The sequence below is a fragment of the Eschrichtius robustus genome, chromosome 12, assembly GCF_028021215.1.
Source record: "Eschrichtius robustus isolate mEscRob2 chromosome 12, mEscRob2.pri, whole genome shotgun sequence".
NCBI lineage: Eukaryota > Metazoa > Chordata > Mammalia > Artiodactyla > Eschrichtiidae > Eschrichtius > Eschrichtius robustus.
In genome coordinates, this window is record NC_090835.1 from 74,868,560 (window position 1) to 74,888,741 (window position 20,182).

The 20,182-nt window shown below is 57.3% G+C and overlaps 1 protein-coding gene across 3 annotated transcripts in view; it reads left to right on the top strand.

The window, feature by feature from the left end:
• Nucleotides 1-20,182, top strand: part of FOXP4 (forkhead box P4) — a 51,358-nt gene that overhangs the window by 18,293 nt on the left and 12,883 nt on the right. For all 3 annotated transcript variants that reach the window (XM_068557447.1, XM_068557444.1, XM_068557446.1), the window contains exons 2-5: nt 685-931; nt 12,377-12,472; nt 18,533-18,655; nt 19,187-19,273. In XM_068557447.1, coding sequence (XP_068413548.1) covers nt 701-931; nt 12,377-12,472; nt 18,533-18,655; nt 19,187-19,273 — 537 coding nt within the window. In that variant the 5' untranslated portion in view covers nt 685-700. The remainder of the gene's footprint in view (nt 1-684; nt 932-12,376; nt 12,473-18,532; nt 18,656-19,186; nt 19,274-20,182) is intronic.

Here is a 20,182-nt window from a genome sequence, read left to right on the forward strand (position 1 = left end):
TGAGGGCCTTAGAATGGAAGGTCAGAAAAGTCGGACCACCAGCTGCCTTCCCTGCACAGCTCCAGGCCCAGCGGAGGGTCTGGCACCCAATAGGTGCTGGGAAAATGGCAGCGGTTTTTGCTGTGTGTGTGTGGGGGGGGGGGTGTGGGGAGGTGGGAAGGAGGCCCTGCCCTTGGGGAACTCCCCATCTAGGGGGGGAACAAACACAAAGGCCATTACAGGTGCCTGTGGGCGGGGGCGGGTGGGGGGGGGGCAATATGGTGGTTCCGGGGACTAGCTCACCTGCTTTCAAGTCCTTGCAGGACCCCCACCCCTCCTCGCTCTGCCCTACACACTAGCCTGGAGGGAGAGGCCTGAACCGGTTTGGGTGTGGGGGGGGGGGGTTGGTGGGATAGCGCCTCCTCGAGGAAATGTGGGGGAGGGGGGCAACGGGGAGGCCTCCGCTTCAGTCTGGAGCTGCCCTTAACTGGGGCGGATGGTGACCTTAGGAGGGAGGGTCTGCACCGCAACAGGGGTCCCAGGATCAGCCTCCAGGAAGCTGAGAGGGAGAAGCCGCCCCAGGACTTGGTGGGGGTTGTGTTGTTTGGGGATGGGGTGTTGAGGGGCATCGCCTGCTTCCCCGGGTGGAACCCGCCCTGCCTGTCCAGCCTCAGCCCCTCCCCCGTGTCTCTCCTCCCCCTCCAGGTCCCGCTAGAGCGACATGATGGTGGAATCCGCCTCGGAGACAATCAGGTCGGCTCCGTCTGGTCAGAACGGCGTGGGCAGCCTCTCCGGGCAGGCCGATGGCGGCGGCGGCGGCGGCGGCGGCGGCGGCGGCGGGGCCGGGACTGCGGGCCCCGCCGGAGGCAGCGCTGGCAGGGATGCGGCCGCGGGCGCAGACAGCAACGGCGAGATGAGCCCTGCGGAGCTGCTCCACTTCCAGCAGCAACAGGTAGGAGCTGGCGCCTCTCCCCAGCAACCCAGGAGAGGGGAGAGGGGCGCCAGGCCTCTTCCCACTACATCCTGGCCACCTGGGGGCCACTGCTCCCTGCCACGCAGCCTCACTTTAACATTCTTGAGAAGGTCCAGCCTGCAGGGACCCCCTCTGTGCGCTCCCGTTCGAGTGGTCACTAAGGCAGGGGGAGAGCAGCCCTCCCAGAAAGAGAAGTGGGGCTGGGGGCCCTGAGATCATAGACCTTAGAACAGCCTCAGAAATGCCCACAAGGGCAGACAGACGCCTGGGCAGCAGGCTTGAGGGTGTGTGTCTTGGGTGGGTGGATGCCTGGGCTCTCCTCCCGCACTCTGGCTAAGTTAACAAACACGGTTGGGGAAGGGAGACCCTGCTCTAGGTGTGTGCTCTTGGAGGGAGGGGGGCTGTGCACACAGTGGTATCTTCATTTTATTTGTATTATAAAATGTTCCCCACCTCCACCTCTGCTTGGGCCCCTGATGCAAGCTAGATGTGAGATTAAACTTCCAGGCACCAAGGGTCAAGGCAGCTGGGAAAAGGTCAAGAGCAGTAGGCAGAGGCGGGCCTCCATTTTTAGTGCTTAGACTGGAAGTTCTGTCTGTGTCCCCTGCCCTCTTCCCCTTCATCATTCCCACCCTAAACTGCAGAGTTCAGGAGTCCAAGACCAGCCTCTCTGAGGATCGAGAGGCCTTAGGGGTGGGGAAGCCTAACTGGGTTATGACAGAGCAGGGGCCCCAGGTCCCGGCCCCACCCGGGAAAAAAGGAGAATCGTGCTTGACATGTTCAGGAGAACCGGCCCAGCCAGCCCTGGCCTTGGGATGCTCCTTCTCTTATTTGACTTTGCTCCTCGAATCACTGCTGGTGGCATTGCCCCTTGGGGGCTCTGCTGGGAATGTGGAAAATTCGGGTCCTGCATGTTCCTCCCTGCCCGTACCCCACCCCTGCCTCATGCACACAGATGTGTGTACCCACATCGCCCTCATGCTCTCTCCCAGGTTTGCCCTGGGGCTCCTCCCCCGACTCCATAGCCCCTAAGGGGCCCTTTCCCACCACACTTGTTGAAGCTAGAGGTCAGACTGGAAGCAGCACCGTCAGAAGCCCGGCCCCGCGCTCTGCACTGAGCTGGTCAGCCAGCACTGATGCAGGAACTGAACAAACCCAGGTTAAGTCCCAGCCTGCCCCTTCCCAGCAGTCAACCTTGGCCAGTCCTGGGTTTCCCTTACCTCTTGGCACCTAAAGTACAGGGTTGTTAGGATCAGATGCAGTTTGGGTGTAAAATCCCTGGTCAGTACGGATGTGAACAGAATTGAGGACTTTAAAAAATTCCTTCCTCTTGCAAACAGTGGAAACTTGAGCAGTAAGGGCCTGTCTCCTTTCTCCAGAGAGATGGTCCTTGGGAGTTTGCTGGTATCTCCCAAGCCCTCCTAAGCAGGTTCTCTGGGGAAGAGACCCACAGAATCTGTACCACCTACGGGGGACAGAAGGTCAAAGGGCAGAACCCTGCCCTTCATCAAAATAATAACAGAACACACCCCACCAGAAATCTCCAAGGCCACCCATTTTGTATGGGTGAAAACGCTTCCCCTCCTGCACCTCTATGCAGACAGAGCTATGAAAAATTTTGAATGTCGGGGGAGGGCTGGGAGGAATACTGAAACTGGAAAGTTTCTTTTAAAAAATTATTTAAAGAGAAGACTGAACACAGATATCAGGATAAGTGGGGAGAGGTGTGGGGTGGGGAGGGACAGAACTGTCTGTACCGATCAGGTTTCTCTGTTCTGCGTTGCGCTCAGGCCATGTTTTACCATCTATATTCCACGTTCCAGTTATCCCTGTTTGTTTTGGTGAATATCCCAAAGTCCTGGAAAATCCTATATCTGTTTCACAAATAAACTGGGGTGGAGATTTGGAGGCGGGCGGAGGGAGGGCTGTTTTATCCATTTGGGCTCACTATGGGTGTAGTGCCTGGGGCCAAGGAAAATATTTGAGACTTAAAAAAGGTTTTCTTGGCTCCAAACTATGAAAAGAACCCTGCAAAATTAAAATTACAAAATTTTCAATTAAAAGGAAACAGTCTGTGGGCTGTCCTTCCCCCTCCAACATATGAGCGAGGCTTTGGGGATAGCTTGAGGGTAACACTTTCTCGTCCCCCCCAACAAGTGTCTCTGACTGTTTGTGGGGTACAGCGAATGTAGGAAAGAGAGCCGGGGCCCAGCGAGTGCCCCCTCCTCCTCGACCCCCACCAGGAAGTCCTTCGAGGACAAACAAACACCTTGCCTCTGTTTGGTGCTTTGGGTCTATAATTACTTCACCATCCTGGGGAGATGGGTGTTACTATTCCCATATCACAATGAGGGGGCAACCAGAGGTAGCACTGACTTGTCCAGGTGACACGGGAAAGGCTAGATCTCAGGTCTCCCGGTTCCTAGTGCAGGGCTCAGCTCCCACCACACTCACAGTCCCCTGAGGGAAGTGGAGGCAGCAAGGCCTGGCGCCTAGTAGGTGCTAAATTAACCACTGCTGGTGAGTGAATGAGAGCACTCCACTCTCAATCTAAAAGCGCTCTTAAAACAAACCAACAAAAGCAGCAATGGCCGCCGGCTCTAAGTGGCCACTCCAGAGGCAGAGGGTGTGAGTGGGTCTGCGGGCAGTGCCCTGGTCCCTCCTCCTCGTGCCTCCGTGACTCCTCTTTCTCTGTCCGTCTGTCGGTCCGTCTGTTGGTCCCTGCCCCTCTGCTCTGGATAAACAAGCCCTGGAAATGCAGTCTTGGCCTTTGGGAGTAATGAGTTGACAAAGGAGAGAGAGAGATAAACAGGGCGAGTCAGAAGTCAGGCTGGTGACAGGACTTCAGGCTGAAACAAACAGTGCCGAAGAGGGCAGCCACGTCACTTTGGAACAAGAGCAGGCGCCTGTTTCCATGCAACAGCAGGCCGGGAGCTTGTTTAAACAGAGGCGGGGTAGGGGGGACAGGGCTCAGCTGCCAGGCTCTGTCTGACTGGAGAGAGGGTCCCCCTCTGGCTGCCCCATTTCAGCAGTCAAGGCCCCAGCTTCCCGCTCCCTCCTCCCAGCCCTCTTTTTGGTGAGTGACAGAGCCACACCGCCTCCACTCTGTCCTTGGGGCTTTCTTCTGGTCTCCAGTCTCCTGGAGACTCACCCCTGAGAAGGAAGCGTGGAGAGGAGAGCGCTGTGGGCCCTGGAGCATGCATTCACTCAGCAAACATGCATCGAACCTTATTTTGCACCTGGCACCCTGCTGGCCCGCTGGAGTTGGTGATCCCCAGCTGCTGTTAAAGAATGCCTTGAACCGAACAGGCATGCCAGCTGCCCGTCAACCCCCTCCCTTCCTTCACCAAGACAAAGTCTCCTTCCTCAGTGGCCCCCGGCCGCATATTTCCCTTCTAGGATGGCTTTTTTCTTTGAAGGTCGCCCCTGCATTTTCTCCTAATCTAATTTCACCTGTATGAAAATGTTCCCAGTGTGTAGGGCTTTCCCCAGAGACCACAAGTATCCCTGATGGGGGGCAGCCAGGGCTGGGAGAAGTGTGTGCCAGCTCTGGGGAGGTGAGGTGGAGGGCCTGGGGAGGTTTTGGGGACCAAGCTGGATGCTCGCTGGATTTGGGGCCAGGAGGACTGGGCCAGACAGTGGGGGCGGGCAGGGCTGCTGGCTCCGCGGCTGAGCTGAAAGGCGTCCTGGGCCTCCGGAGCCTGCACTCCTATTGTCCTCTGGTTGCGGGGGTGACAGGTCAGCGGGGGTCACAGGAGGGTTGCCTAGCGTCTGGGAACTCCCACCGCAGTTGCCTTGGCAACTGGGGCCAAATCCCACCCTGTTCACATCCTGTGAGGAGATTCAAAATGGTTGGGGGGCTCTGCACATTCATGGGCTTTTAACTCACCCCCCTCCATAGAGATGGGGCGAAGGGAGTGTCAGGGAGCTGGGGAAAGAAGAATGGAAGAGATTTTTGTTCTCCTCCCCCATCTGGCTCTCCTCTAGGGGGATGGGGTGGAAAGGGGAGGCTTCAGAGGTGAATTAGCCCAGACACCTCACACACGCTGTCAACAGTTGCGTTTGGTCTTCAGGTCTGGGGCCCATTTCTTCAGTCTTTGGGACTCCCACCCTCCTGCCCCAGATTCTGCTCCTTCATCTCTAGTCCTACACCCTCCAAACTCCCCTTTCCTTTCCGTAGAGTGAGCCCCTTCCCAGGAAGTGCTGGGGGCCTGGAGGGAGAGCTGGGACCCGAACTCCTCAGAGGCGAGACTTAGAAAGTTCCCGTGGGTGAGGTCCCTGACCCGGGACAGCTGTGGGGTAGTGTTAGAAACGACCGACCGCTCCCTCTTGCTTGGGAACAGAGAGCAGGTGAGAGGTGGGCCCGGGTAGTAAGGTAACAGGCAGGGTCCTGAGAGGATGCCGCAGGGGAGAGGACCTAACCTCCCTTCTCTCACCCTTCCTGGGTTACTAAACCAAAGGCCACCCTGTTTTGTGTGTCTGCCCCCTAGTCCAACAAAAAAGGAAGTTTCCCTAAGAGGGGAGAGAAAGGTCAAGGAGAGGGCCCGGGGCCTGGGAAAGGGATGCTCAGGCCGCTGCTTCCTTGGGACTAGGGAAGAGCAAGTGCACTGTGCTGCCAGGCTTCCCTTCTGCTGTGGAATTCGGACACCCCCTCTTTTTTCCCCCTCTCACCCCCTTTTTGTTACCAGAGTTCTTGTCCTTACTGATAGGAGTTTGGGGACCAGGGAGAACTGGGGAAAGGGGGTGAGTGTTTCCGCTTCTGAGGGTGAAGGATTGAAGCGGGACGGGCCGCATCCCAGGGCCAGTGCCCAGCTGGTGAGCTAGGTTTTCTCCTACTGGAGCCCCTTCATTCTGAGGAGCCCCGGTGGGAGTCAGTGGGGAGGGAACTGCACGCCCCCCACAGTCCCCACTCTAAACCCCACACTTACAGCCCCTGCGGAATGGCTAGCGTGAGGGTGGCGCTGAACCCAGGCCTGGGAATAGAGCCCCTTCTGGAGAACTCCAGTTACTGGGACGCATCTGGGAGGAGTCTCTCTGAGGGGAAGCGCCACCGTCCCGCGACCGGACCGCCCCGCACTATTTCAGCTCCTTCCCGGATGCCACTGCTGGACCTTTCTGGTGGAGCCGGTTTTGGCCCAGAGGGGCTGGATGGGCCTGGGGCTGCTCCCCGCTGGGGGCACGAAGGGAGGGAAGGAAGGAGCCTCTGGGGAGGGCCTTGCCCTTTTGGGCACTGTTGGGTTCATTTGTTAATTCTGTTCTGTGGAGAGGAGGCATTCTCAAGACGCTCGCTTGGCGGTGAAGGGGTCCTAGAACCGGTCTGTGCATCTCCCACCCACGTGGGCCTGTCTGTATCTGCGCGTTGCTGGTTTTCATTTTAATGGTTCTAATTTGAGAATGCGCCGATGTCATTTTTACGAGGTTGGTGTAAAAAAAATTTACAGCCTTTTCCAAAAAGCTTTTTTTTTTCCAAGGGAAGAAGGTGTAGAATCACTTCAGGGGTTTTATGGTCTCCTCTTCCCCATCCTCCTTGCCCCCCTTCTCTGTGTAATTTCATTTTTATGTCTCTTTGCTGGAGGATAAAGCCTGGCTGGTGGAGAACCTGGATCTCCCCAGGTCAGCACCCTTAGTGGTGGGGGCCCCTGACCCTTCTCCCTACACCCCTTCCCTCCACACTCTGGTCCCAGAGGACTTGTACTTCAAGGGGTAGATGGAGAGACGTTTCCTGTTTAATTCAAGTCAACAAATACTTATTAGGTACCTACTGTTTACTAGCAGTGGGTTAGGTGTCTCCTCTCAGAGATTGTATCAATTCCTGCTTAAAATCCTCCAACAATTTTTCCTTGAGTGTAGAAGGCAATGAAAAGCCATCGTCCCGGTGGTGCGGCTGCGGCTCACCCCTGGGACTTCTTCTCAGGCCACTCAGCTTGGCCACACTGGCCTTTTTGGTTCATAATGCTCCAACCTTATATGCCCACCTCCGGGCTCTTGCACCAGCTCCTTCCAACCGTGAATATCCTCCCCTGGAAGAGTAGCCCCCTCATCCTAAATGTGTCCTCGAGAGGCCTTCCCTGGCCACACAATCTAAGTAACCAGCCAGCCGTCCTTTGCGTAATGCTGGCCATCATCTCACAGCTCGCTTCGCTTTGCTGTAGGGTCTGTCTCATCCCATTAGAATGTGAGCTCCATTAAAGCAAATACGCCATGTCCCCAGTGTCTAGGACAGTGTGAGTGCCCTGTGGGGCTTCACAAATACTCGCTGAATTATAGATAAACGAATCAATAGTCATATTCCGGGGTGGGGGGGCGGAGCAGGTGAGATGGGCCTTCCTGGGAGGGCTTTTCAGGTTTGGGGTGGGCCGGCCCACCAAACACCCTTCTAGGGCCCCATCCCCTAAATCGAGCCAGCTCTCAGTTGAAATTATCAAGACAATTGAGATCCCAATTTTGCCAAAATTAGCTAGATGCAGACAAAAGAAGTTTGGGTTTTGTTTATTTGGGCTGCTCTTTAGCACCATCGGGATTAGACCAGAGTTTGCTGGGGCGGGGGGCGGGGGGGGTTGTTCCTCCATCCTGTCTGCCCAGCTCCTGGCTCCTCATCCCTGTGCAGAGAGCCCCGTGTCAGGCCCAGGGGGATTCAGGTTCTGCTTCTGCCGCTGTGTGACTTTGGGCGCTTCACTGCCCCTCTTCAGATCTCCGTTTCCTTATCGATAAAGTGAACTAGATAAGTGTTTCACAAACCTTTTTGCTGGAGATCTGCCGTAAGAAATGCCTTTTATTTGGAGTGGCAGCACACAAGAGTTTCACGAAACAATGCTTATGCTTACCTAGTAACTCTGATGTTTTCATGTGTGTGTGTGTATTTTTTCCTATTTTTTTGACCTTCTAAATTGATATTATATGACCCACCATTAGCTCATGACCAGCAATTGGGAAAACACTAGACTAGATACCCTCTAACACTCCAGCTCACCAGGTCTGTGACCTGCATGACTCTGCTTCTCTGTTCTCAAAGTTCAGCCCTTCGTGCTTGTCTCCCTGAGCACCAGGTCCCCGCCCTCCCAAACGCACAGAGTAAGGCTGGGACCCCGACACAGACCTGGAATCCTCCAGCCTGGAGAAAGAACCAGTAAACAGCCCTGCACCTGGCCTCCACAGAGAGGATGCTGGTCCTCCCCCAAATTCTCCAAGACAGAAATGAGGGTGTAGTCTCATCCGGCAGATGAGAGATGCATCTGCCCCAAGACTTGTTTTTCTTTTCATAGCAGCTCCCTGTTGCCCTCAAAGCACTAGCTTCAGTCCCCTCCAACCCCGCCGCCCTCCCTGGATGCCATCCGTTATAAGCCATTTGTTCCTAATTGTGAAGCTCCTGCTAATGACTTCTGAATGGGCGGTTGGGGGAGGAGAGTTCGGCTTCATTAACGAGACTGAGTTCTTAGGCTTGAGGGGGAATGGGGGTGGGTGTAGATGGAAAAGGGCTTGGTTAACAAGTCCTTCTGGGTGGCACTGGACAAATGATCAGGAGCTGCCTGGGAAGGTGAAAGATCAATAATCACAATCACAAGAGTTAACGTCCATCCAGGACCCACTGAGTGCCAGCACTGTGCCGAGTACTCCATGTACACTGTCACATGTATTCTTCACAGCAAACCTGTGAGCTGACTACAGGGTTATTCCCATTTTACACAGGAAGAAACTGAGGCTCAGAGCAGTGATGTGACTTACCCAAGGTCACTCAGTATTTGGTGGAGCCAGGATTTGGATCCAGATCCCTTTGACCAGGGTCCGGGCCCTGAATGGACCCGGTACTGCTTCCTTTAGAGGAAAACTAGACTTCATTCCCCAAACCACAGAGCTGGGCATTTGGTTTTCAGTCTGAGGGGTGGAGGGAGCAGGAAAATAAGGTTTAAAAGGCCAAATGGCTCCCAATCTCCCATTCTGCCCTGAGCCCCCCCACCCCATGCCTTCTCCCTGGTGGGATTCTCAATGCCTCTTCCTACCCAAAGCTGTATCTGGCCCACAAGGAAGGGAAACTGAACCCCATGTATCAGGCCCCAGCCACAGCAGGCAGTGCAGACACATGCCTGGTGTGCCAGAGTGGCAACTGTGACTCTCGGATGGGGCTTTAGAAAGTCTTAGACCTACCTGAGCCCTTGGGTGACCACCCTGGAGGAGGACATCCTAGGCCAGAGGGCCTCCCCCACCCCTCCCAGAGCACCATCCCTGGCTAGGGGTCCAGATGGGGGTGGGGGGTGGAGCAGCATTACAGGGCGCTGGGCAGTCAGTGACATGTCCAGGCCATCTGGGGAGGGGAGACTGGGCCCCAAACCCAGGGTCTGCCCATCACCCTCACCCCTGGGCACCTATAGGGTGATCTTCAGGTGGTACCAAGTCCCTAATCGGGTCAAGGCTGGGCTGTAAGCAAAGTCCATGAAATGAGCGTGTGCTGCCCACTGTCACCTCCCCATCTTCTCCAAGCCAGTATGAGGTGGGTGGCCATGAAAGTGAATGAAGGAATGAGTGAAGGATGAATGCACGAAGTGCCTAGAGGAGCAGACCCCGTGGGCTCCTCCAGCCTCTCTGGCTACTTGCCTGCAACACAGCTCGATTTTCTGTCCCTGCAAGTGGTTTCCGGGTCCCCAGACTCACCGGCTATTTCAGTCGTCTGTGGTGTGAGGGTCGCTGTGCATGGAACGCCCTTCACCCTTCACCCTCCTTGTCCACTTGCTGAGCCTGCCCTTCCAGCCTCCAGTCAGTGCTGCCACCTCGTCTGGGCCCCGGTGCTGGTGTCCATCTCCACCTCAGTCTGTGACGGGCGTCTCATCACAGCACCAGGCCCTGAGCCCTGGGGCAGGGCCAAGTTCTGTTTCTCTGTATCCCCAGCACCTAGCACCGTCCCTGGCGGGAAGGAAGGAGTGTGGGGGGAAGGGTGGGAGGTCAGAGGAGGTGACAACCTGGCCAGGCCTAGAGTCTCACCTGGTCCCCTGTCACCTGGCCTAACGGGGGAGGAAAGGCTCAGAGTGATAGGAGGGGTGGGGCCTGTCGCAGGGAGGTCTCACAGGAATGAGATTGCAAGGCCCTGTCATTTTTTTTCCTGTAAATCTTGTAATTTCATGCTCCAGGGGACCACAAAGTAAGTGAGTTAGTGGGGAGAGAATCCAGCCCCCCAGGCCACTCCCCCCACCAGGAGACTGCTCGGGACTCCCTCCAACTTCCCCTGGAAAACCCTCCCCTGTGGCTCCCCTCTTCCCACCAGGGAATGGTGGGGGGCTTCCTCCCCCCACCCTGACCAGCATCCCCTCTGGGTCACCTGGGCTGCCAGCCCCTGAGCCATCCTCTTCACCCACCTTGCCCCCTGATCTCTGACCCCTCTACCCCATCTCTACCTTTGGAGGACAAAGAGCATCTGTCAAGCCCGTGTCATTAGACCTGGGGGGGGGGGTCCCTAAAAACGAGGCACATAGAGGCAGGGCCCCTTCCGGATGACCAGCTGGCCACCTCCTTCCCCTCTTCTTCACCCTGCACCTCCTCCCACAGCCTCTCAGAGCCCTTTACTCAGGTCAGATTTCTACTTTCTGATGTGAATCTTGAAGAGAAGCAACCCTGGGCCACTCCTCCCAGTGTGAGGTCCCGGGGAAGAGGCCTAGGTTCTGGGGCGCTGGTGAGGGGCATGCCAATCTGGATGCCAGGTCTGCCCTGGGACACGCTCCCACAGATACACCAGGGTGTATTTAGGTACTGTCCTAAGGTAAACTAGGTTTAAGCCTCAGGGAGGCTCAGCTATTCAACGAAAGGGCTGCGAAGGGGGTGTGTATATATGCTTGGTGTACAGTGGGCGCCCCCTAAGTGTTTGCTGAGTGGCGGGGTGGGGGGCTATGAGTGCATCCGTGTCCCACCTTATAGGTCTGCCTTGGTGGTGCTCGCCGTGGGTAGGAGAGTGGAAGTCCACGTGAGGACAGACAAGTGTGTGTGTGGATAGATGTGCGAGGAAGCCGCAGGTGGCCTGTTGCATTTAATAGGTGCGCTGGGGAGAGGCTGGAGGAGGTGAGAGGTTCAGGATACAGGAAGGAAGCGGATGCTGCTCGAATGCCGACCAAGTGCCAAGCGTTGGTCCTTTAACACCCCACCCCCACCCGCACGTATTTCAGAGTTAGGTAGTGGCCCAGTTTTGCGGAGCAGACTGGAACACAAAGATAGGGGATAACTTGCCCAAGGTCACACTACTGGTAGGCGGCACAACTGGGCTTCAAACCCAGGTCTGCCTGATGACAGGCCCCCCTGTCAAAGGCCTGGACACAACTGCTCTGGCCCCCAAGGAGATCTTTGAGGAACCTGGGTATATTTTGTGCTCCTGAAATGTGGATTCAGGACAGGTCCCCACATCCCCTGCCTCTGAGCCCCCTACTGACCTGGAGTGGCGGGGGATGGAGGGCTTGGCTGACCTTACAGAGAACTTCCTGGCCTCTGTCTCCTACGTGACCTCTCCTATTCAACCTTTCACTGCTCGTCCGCCCACCTCCTAGGCCCACTGCCTGGCTGGAGAGGCTCCTCCTGCAGACTCCATGCACCTCCCATTCTCATGATCCCACCGGCTCAGAGTCCAGTCTGAGCCACCGTGGCCTCCAAGCCCCGACCACTACAGTCAGTGTAACTCACTGATACTTCACACACTCCCTTCAGGACTTGATCCAATTCCCCCAGCGCCACAAGGCCCTGCTCCCAGACTTCCTGCCCCGACTCATAAAGCCACGTAGCGCTCAGACCCTGAGACCCTGCGACTCCACCCTCATCCCCCCAACTGTGTGCTCTGACTCCAAGTGAATGCTACTCCCATAGCCCCCAGACCGACCACCTAGTAAGGCAGATGGCCTTGGAGCCAGGGTTCTTGGTCTCAAATCCTGGCTCTGACGCTTCCTAGCTATGTGACCTTGGGCATATTACTTAACTTCAGTTTCCTCATCTGCAAAATGGGACTGATAATCCCTACCTCACACCCTCCCAGGAGAGGATTAAATGACATCTTGTCTGTAAAGTGCCTGACACATAGTAGATGCTCGACAAATTGTACCTACTATTAATAGCCTGAGTCCACCACTGTACTTTCTCCTGGGTCCTTGTTTTGACCACTGACCCATTTGCTGCCCCCATTGAGTCCCAACAAAACCTCACCAGGTCCCAGAGTGAGTCCCTACAGGTTCTGATCCCCAAAGCCTGGCAGCTCCTCTCAGTGACTCCTACCTATATCCTTATCCCCTAGCCCAGGTGGACCCCGTGACCCTCCCACTCATCGCCAAGACCTTCTACATGACCCTGACCTCCTCCCCTTTATTCTCTCCAAACGCTCCCTGAATCCAGGATCCTGCACTGACCCTTGCCCCCCCACGTCTGCTGGAGCAGCCGGAGCACTGATTCGCCCCTGTCTTGCAGGCTCTCCAAGTGGCCCGGCAGTTCCTGCTGCAGCAGGCCTCGGGCCTGAGCTCCCCAGGGAACAATGACAGCAAGCAGTCGGCCTCTGCCGTGCAGGTGAGGAGGATGCCCTCCTGTACTGGGCTGGGCTGTGGCCAGGTCGGAGGGTGGGCTTGGCACCGAGGGAGGGGAAGGACCAGGGAGGGGAAGGACCGGCTGGAGTTGCTCTGGCCCATCCCCAGTGCCAGAGAGGGGGCGGCTTTCCAGAGGGGATTGCAGTCACTGCAGGGGCAGGTGAAGAAACACCACCTTCTCATCTGCACCTGACCGCCCAGCCCTTCCTCCACCAAGCCTCGCGTCTGTCGCTCAGAGTTTGAGTCTGCCTGAGCCCTCTGCCTCTGTACCTGTCTGCCTGCCTCCTCTTCCCTGGCTCTGCCCTCAGGGTCTCTCCCTGGCACTTCTGGGTCACTCGGCCCATCCCTCTCTGCTCCCCTCCCAGGCTCTCTCACTTGCTGAGGCCACCACGCCCTCCCCCCACCTCCTTGTCTCTCACCCACCAACTCTCTCTGTCTCCCCACGTTTCCTGTCTCTTGATGTCTCTCTGTCTCTTTTGTTTTCCTTTGCACAATCTGCCCTTTTTGTCCCCCTCTCCCTTCCCCGCAGCGTGCCGGCCCATCTGGCTGGCTGGGGGAGGGGAGGGGAGATGGGGTTGGGGGCGGGGGTAAGCCAGGCCTTCTGTTTACCTTTTGTGTCACAAAGAACTTGGGAGAATTGCCGTCTGAGTCGGGGTGGGTCACAGCTCCGGGGTGGGTCACAGCTCCACGGGCAGCCCGTTCCCCTCCCCCCGGCTCCCCTCCCCCTCCCCCCCGGCAGCCGGGCTTCCTCGCTCTCCCCACCCCTCTTGGCGGGGGGGGGCGGGGGGCAGGGGTGGTGGCTCCAAATTGGGGAGGGGACTAAGCGGGGCTTTGGAAGGAAGTTTATCTAAAGGAGGAAGGGTGAGCACGATCCAATCCGCAAAGCACTGAAGCCTGAAGGGTGGGGTGCTGAGGGAGTTGGGGGATGAGAGGAGCAGGGCAGGGAGGGGGTACAGGGTGGCCGGAGAAGGACCCGGGACTGGGTTTGTCCTGGGGCAGATTCCAGTGCTCTGTGGCTCCGGCTCCGAGGGCATATCTGGGTTTTCTGTGAAACAAGCTTACGTTCCGAAAGTGCTTTCAAGAAGTTGAAGGTGCCGGACAGGACAGTTGTGGGGCCTGAGCAGTGACCCTCTTTTAAAAGTCTCCAACCTAATGAGACAGCCCTCAGGGGGAGGAGTTGGGCAAAGAGGGGTAGTGGCCTGGGCGGGGAAGGGGAGGACAGTTCAGATAGCCGCTAACGGGAAGAAGAAAGTTCTCACACTGGAACGAGGTAGTAGGTTCTCATGCCCCCATAGTGTCAGGACTGGGTCTCTTTGAATTAGGGAGCCCCCCATATATTCCCTGGGTCTGAAGTGGCCCTCGGGCTACTGTTCTGAATTTTCTACCCTGGGCCCAGCCTAGTACCCACTTCTAAGAACAGGGAGGGGTAGGCTGGGGAACAGTAGGAATGTTCCCCAACCCAGAGAGGGTCTTCTGACCCAAGTAAGAGGGAGGGAGCTGGATGGTAGTTGGAGGGACTGAGGTCAGACATCAAGAAGGACTTTGCAGCCGGGTAAGAAGGGTAGGATCTGAGATAATTAAGAAAGGAAAGGAGGCTGTGGAACCTTCCTTCAGAGATCACCCCCACCCCCCAAAAACGAGAGGGGTCACTCAACAAATACTTACTCAGTGCTTCCTAAACTGACAACATTTGCAGAGTGCTTACCATGTATGCTGGGCTGGGAGGAGCACGGATGGTACCTGACATAGAGGAAGCTTATTTAGAGGCTGAGAGTTGGGATGGATACAATTTGGTGCCAGAATCAAGGACCCAAACTCAACCTCTTAAGTATGGGGATCGGGGTCCCTGGGTGAGTGGGGAGACTAGGCCAGAGCTTAGTTTAGGTTAAACTCCCTTGCAAATGACCAGAAGGTAGTCCTCAGTCCTGGCTGGAGCTGCAGCAAGAAAGATCGTGGTGAGACACCAAGAAGAACTTCTAGAAATGGCAAGGGGGCTGAGAAGATGAGACGAGGGCTGGGCACAGCTAAGGGGCCTGCCCTAGCCAACCTTCTGCCCAAACTCCCAGCTACCTGTGCTGCCTTCTGTGATTGAGCTCTCCCTGCCTGGGGCCCAGGCCCAGGGACAAACCAGGCAATCTCCAGGCTGGAGCTGGAGACCTAATATGGTTTTAGAAACTCTTCTGAAGCTGGCTCTAAGAGAGGGGTGGTGAACACGGCTGGGAGGTGAGTGGGCAGGCAATCCTGCCTTGAGTTGGGGACCACTGGGAAAGAGGCTGCCATCGATCTGCATTACCCACTTGATTCAGGCTCCAGATCAATAAAATATGCTCTCCCCTATCCCACCACCAGCCTTGAGTTCTTAGAAAAGCTGTTGCTAGACCCTGGACCCCACGCGGGGTCAGAAGCCCCACTTCCTTGGAGATTATGAACCTGAGGGTGGGGATGAGAGGCAAGGAAGGTATCCAGGGTTGGGGCTCCAGGCTCCTGGAGAAGTTCAGACATGGCCCCAAGAACCCGCATCTCCCCAAGCCCAGAGAACCATCGGGCCAGGGCTCTGTACTGGGGACTGCAGTTCACTACTGTGCTAAGCACGTGGCAGTATCACAGTGTAGGCAGGAAACTTTTGAGTTCTGGAGCTAGTTGTTTGGGTTAAGATCCTGGCTCTGCCCCTTGTCAGCTGTGTGACTTTGGACAAGTTTCTTAACCTCTCTGGGCCTGAGTTGCCTCATCTGCAAAATGGGGCTAATAACAGCATCTATCCCCTAGGATGGTGAGGATAAAACGAGATGATTTTGTAAATCACCTAGTGTCTGCCCCACGGTGATTTACATGGTGGTTGGAGGGCTCCAGGCCTGAGCAGGGTCCCTGAGGGAGGGGCTGGAGGCAGCTGTCGGGCATTTTGCCCGGGGCTCACACTGCCAGGGCTTTTGTTTGTAAGCATTTAGCTGCCCTGGCCGCCCTCCAGATGGTGACTCACGGGCCTCGCTGGGCTGACTAGCTGACGGTGCCCATCCTGACACATCCCAGCCTGGTGAGGGGTCAGTGGGGACACCAGGGGAGCTCCAGCTCAGTCCTCAGCACCCCCAAGGGGTGTGAGGGGAAGGGATGGGCTCAGCCAGCTCAGGAGACAGCAGGCAGCTGCCACCTCACTGACCTTTCTTGACCCCGCTGGGCCACCTTCAAGACAAGTACACACAAGGTAATCCATCCAGATTACTGCAGCCGCCTCTCCAGCCAGCAGCTCAGCCAACTGGCAGGAACAGCAGGGGCCGGGGAGGCCTTCCAAGGTCATCTCTTCCATTCCCCTGCCTCCAAGTAGGAAAGCCCCAAGGAAGGAAATACCGCATCCTTTCCTGCAGGCCACTCGCAGTGACTCACACCCCTGGTGCCTGGAAAGACCTCCTGGGTGTCTAGGCTCAGTCTCCTCGGCTGGGGGCCCTGTCCATCTCCTCTAGTTCAGTCCTCACAGCCATGAGCATGGGAGGCCCAGAGCTTTTGCCCAAAGTGACCCTTGCCGCGTAATGCCCCTGGGGCCGGAACGTTGGGGCCCTGGCGTGCCTGAGGTGCACTCGTGGAGGAGGGGAGGGAAAGAAGGGAAAAGGAAAATCCAGAATGTTTTAAAAAGTAATTTTCTTTACATTTGTGTAGAATTTCATGGCCATACAAATCACTTTCACTTACTCCTTCCCCCACTGTCCCTCTAGGCCTCGGTTTTCTCATCTCTAAAATGGTGACAATGATGGTACCTTCCTCCCAGGGCTGCTGTGAGGATTCAGGGAGATAATACACATAAAGGGCTTAGCCAAGCACCTGGCACGCCTGGCACGTAATCAGCCGCCAACAACATCATCCTGAGTAGTCGTGTGAAGCGGGGAGGGCAGATGTGCCAAAGCCCAGTTAGCAGATGCAGAAAGTGAGGCTTGGCGATTTCAAAGGATAGTCAATGTCAGGGACAAGAACCTGGGCCATCTGACTCAGAAATCCAGGGCTCTGAGCTCCACCATGTTGGGGGCCCCCATGTCAAAGGACAGGTATGCAGCTGCCTCGGGAGCACCCAGCAAAGGATACAGGCTGGCTCTGCAAGGGGGGGCTGGATCTGTGCCATGGCCTGCCCCTCCGAGAGTGGGGACCAGAACAGCCTTGCAGCCTGGCTTTCCCGAGCCTCCCCCGGAGACAGTTGTAACGAGAGAGGTTGGCCTTTGGGATCTCTAGCCTCATCGAACCCTTGAGCTCCCTGGATGGTTCCATTTCCACACACTCTCCTAACCCTTCTCAAGACCTGCTCTGGGCGGGCGCGGGGGGGGGGGGCAGGCGGTGCGGGACGTGGGAACAGCGGGAACTGCAGAGCACACAGACCTGGGCATGAATCCCAACCCTGCCGCTTAAGGCTCCTCGTTAGAGGCCCCTCAGAGCCTTCATTCACACGGTGTGGCCGTGGCTAAAAAGCTAGGTGCCCCTTCCAGGGATGTTTGCACAGAGATGGCTGCAGTAAAGGAGGGGAGCCCAGGGCTGGAGCTCAGCCACTAGTGAAGGGGGGGGCAAGAAGAGGTGGGGGCAGTAAGACTTACCGATGTCCCTGGAGCCACTGCACTTCCCCCGTTGCTCCTCTGCCTGGGGATGCCCTCACTGGTGGCTTGAGGCTGAGCCTTGCCCCTGCCAGGGATCCTGAATGGAACCAACTCCTCCTCTTCTGCCCCGCCTGTGGGGCTGGGGGAAGGTGAAAGGACCCAGGAATCCGCTGGGGACATAACCTGTGCTGTCCTGACCAGGACAAGTCTCTGCAAGACACTCCCCCTGGACTGGCCCACCAGCACCCCTCCCTCCCTGCCCCAAGGTTGATCTGCCAGGAAGGTAACTCAACTCGGGGGAGCACACACTTAGTGAGTGCCTGCCATGTGCCAGCTCTGCTAGGGCTGGGGAGTGAGACGGGAGATTAGAGACTTGTGCACATGGGGCTTGAAGAGTGATGGGGGTGGCCGATTGCCCTGTGAGGACACCTGTCCTGCTAAAACAGGGCATCAAGACAGTGTTGCAACTTGGACTACCCAGGCTATGACTGCACAGGCTAGGGGTTTCAGGGGAGGTGGGAGCTGGGAAAAGAATGATGATACTGCTTTTCCCTGAACCTTTTGCCTGTAGCTAGATTCTCTGGGCCTCCTATAGAGGCCTCACCCAGGACAGGGGGCAGAAAGCTGCCCTACTATGAGAATCCTGCAAATTCCAGCTGGAAGGAGGCATCTCTGTTTTATGGTTGAGGAAACTGACACCCCAGAGACAGCCAGTGAATGGCTGGAGGTCACTTGGCAAGTTCATTGCAGAGCGAGGAGGAGCAGCCTGCCTCTCCCCGCGTCTCTGCATGGTGTCCTTTCCACCCCACTTGGACCTAGTTAGGTGATTACACGTACACACTCACACAGGGTGGCCCTCATGGTGCTCCCTGGGCGTCAGCTCCCGGTCACCGTGTGTGCCGCCTAGACAGGTGTGCTGGAGTACGTGACACGCATGTGAGAGGGGCCAAAGTCCAGGTCCTCGTGCCATGTGGGCTACATTTGGAAACCTTCCCATGGCTGCAGGCTGCCCTCCTGGCCAGGCCCACCTTGTGGATCGTGGTCTCAGAACAGACTGAGCAGGAGTCGGCAGTGGCTAGGTGCTGCCCCTCCCCATCACTGGGGGAGAAACCCTGCAAAGCATGGATTCTACTAACCAGTGTCGCTGGGGTCTAATCTTCCTGCACCAAAGACAGCACATCCTGCAATAATGTCCAGCTGTCTGCAGGCTCTGTTCTAAGTATTAACTCATTAGCCCTCGTGATGACCTTAAGAGGCAGGCACTATCGCTACTTCCATTTCAGAGACAAGAAAACCAAGAACAAGGGAGGTGAGTCACTTGTCCAGAGACGCACAGCTAGCAGGTGGCAGAGCCAGAATGTGAACCCAGGCAGCTCACTGCCGAGCCGCTCTGCCCTGCTGTGGGCAGGGGCTTGGGCGCGGACCCTCCCTGGGGTGGGGCAGAGGTGAGGGGCTGACGGGGCCGAATCTCACAGGTGCCCGTGTCGGTGGCCATGATGTCGCCGCAGATGCTCACCCCCCAGCAGATGCAGCAGATCCTGTCGCCCCCACAGCTGCAGGCCTTGCTCCAGCAGCAGCAGGCGCTCATGCTGCAGCAGGTGAGTCTGGCCCCGGGGCCGCCGGAAGGGCAGGGAGACGAGGGCGAGGTGTTCCAGGCACTGGCCTCCCCTGCTCCCACCCTGTTTACTACCAACATCACCAAAGGCCAAAGCAGTGGCAGAAACCAGAGAGACTGCTCTGGCCGGACTGACCTGCATTCCTCCAGGACAGCTGGGGAGGGGTCAGAGGTCAGGCCTCTCCCACAGCAGACTCCCACACACCCCCATACGCCCTCACAGCGCCCCACCTGTATCTCCAAACCCCAGGGAAGGACAAAGAACATCCTGGCACTTCATCCTCACCTACCAAGGGAGGGGGAGGGCTCAGCGCTGTGCGGGGAGGCTCCCCTCTCCCCTCTCTGTTCCCTCTCCGTCCAGGCTCTGCTCTGGGAGAGCCTCTCTCGGAGCAGACATCTCCCTGCTGGACCATCTGTTTCACGGCAGCCCAGTCACGAGAGGGCTGGCCGTTGCTTTGGGGTCAGCAGTCCCCCGCCTGCGCTAACCCACTCCCGCCCTGCTGTCGACCCCCAGCTGCAGGAATATTACAAGAAGCAGCAAGAGCAACTCCACTTACAACTCCTCACGCAACAGCAGGCTGGGAAGCAGCAACCCAAAGAGGTAAGGGGCTCGGGCAGGGCCGGATGTGCCCCTCAAAGGACCCCCACCCCTCACCTGCAGTGCCAGCCCTCTCCTAGCCAGGGGCTGGGAGTCCCAAAGTGGTCAGGACAGGATGGCCTTGTGGGGATAGTAGAAAAACCAGGAAAGGCTGGGGGATGGGATGGAGGGATGGAGGCCCACATTCCACCACCTCCCCTCAACCCCATTCAGTCCTCCTCGCCTTGTGTTGTTGGATTAGGAGAGCAGAAGGGCTGAGCCCTGTGTTATCTGAGCACATACGCGTAGACGGGTATGTGAGTGTCGGATGGTCCGCACTCATGACCGGCTGCCTCGTGGTCATGCCCTCTTCCTGCCTGCTTGTCTGTTAGTGGCCCAGCACCTCAGCCCTCTAGCCTGGTCCTGAGAATCTTTCAGTCCCCCCCTTCAGCCCTGCCCCAGCTTCTGTTGCTTCTTGTAACATCCTGCCCTGCCTCTCCAGAGAACTCCCCAGCCTGCACCCCCTGCCCCATCTGGGCCACAGTGCCTTCTGAGCTCCCATACCAGGCCCTGCAGTGCCCCCCACCCCATGTCCCAGACACGCACTTCCCTCCTGCTGGCCAAACCACAGCCAAGTTCGAGTTGCCTCTTCCCAGGAGGCTGCCCTGCTGACGCCCAGTCATTCCCTCCCGCCCTCAGCCTCCCCCTCAGAGGTCTCGCATTTGCTGCCTTCTCTGCATTGTCTCTAGGCTGAATAGCCAGCCCACCACCCCACGTCCAGGGCAGGTGGGCCGAGCCATCCCTGCCTCCAGAGCGCCCAGGACGTGCTTGGCTCCCGGGGCTCAGAAAAGGCTTGCTGACAGGCTGACTCGTCAGTGCTTGTGTGAAGTACTGAATCTGGGGGTGGGGGGCGGGGGTCGGGGGGACCGGGGC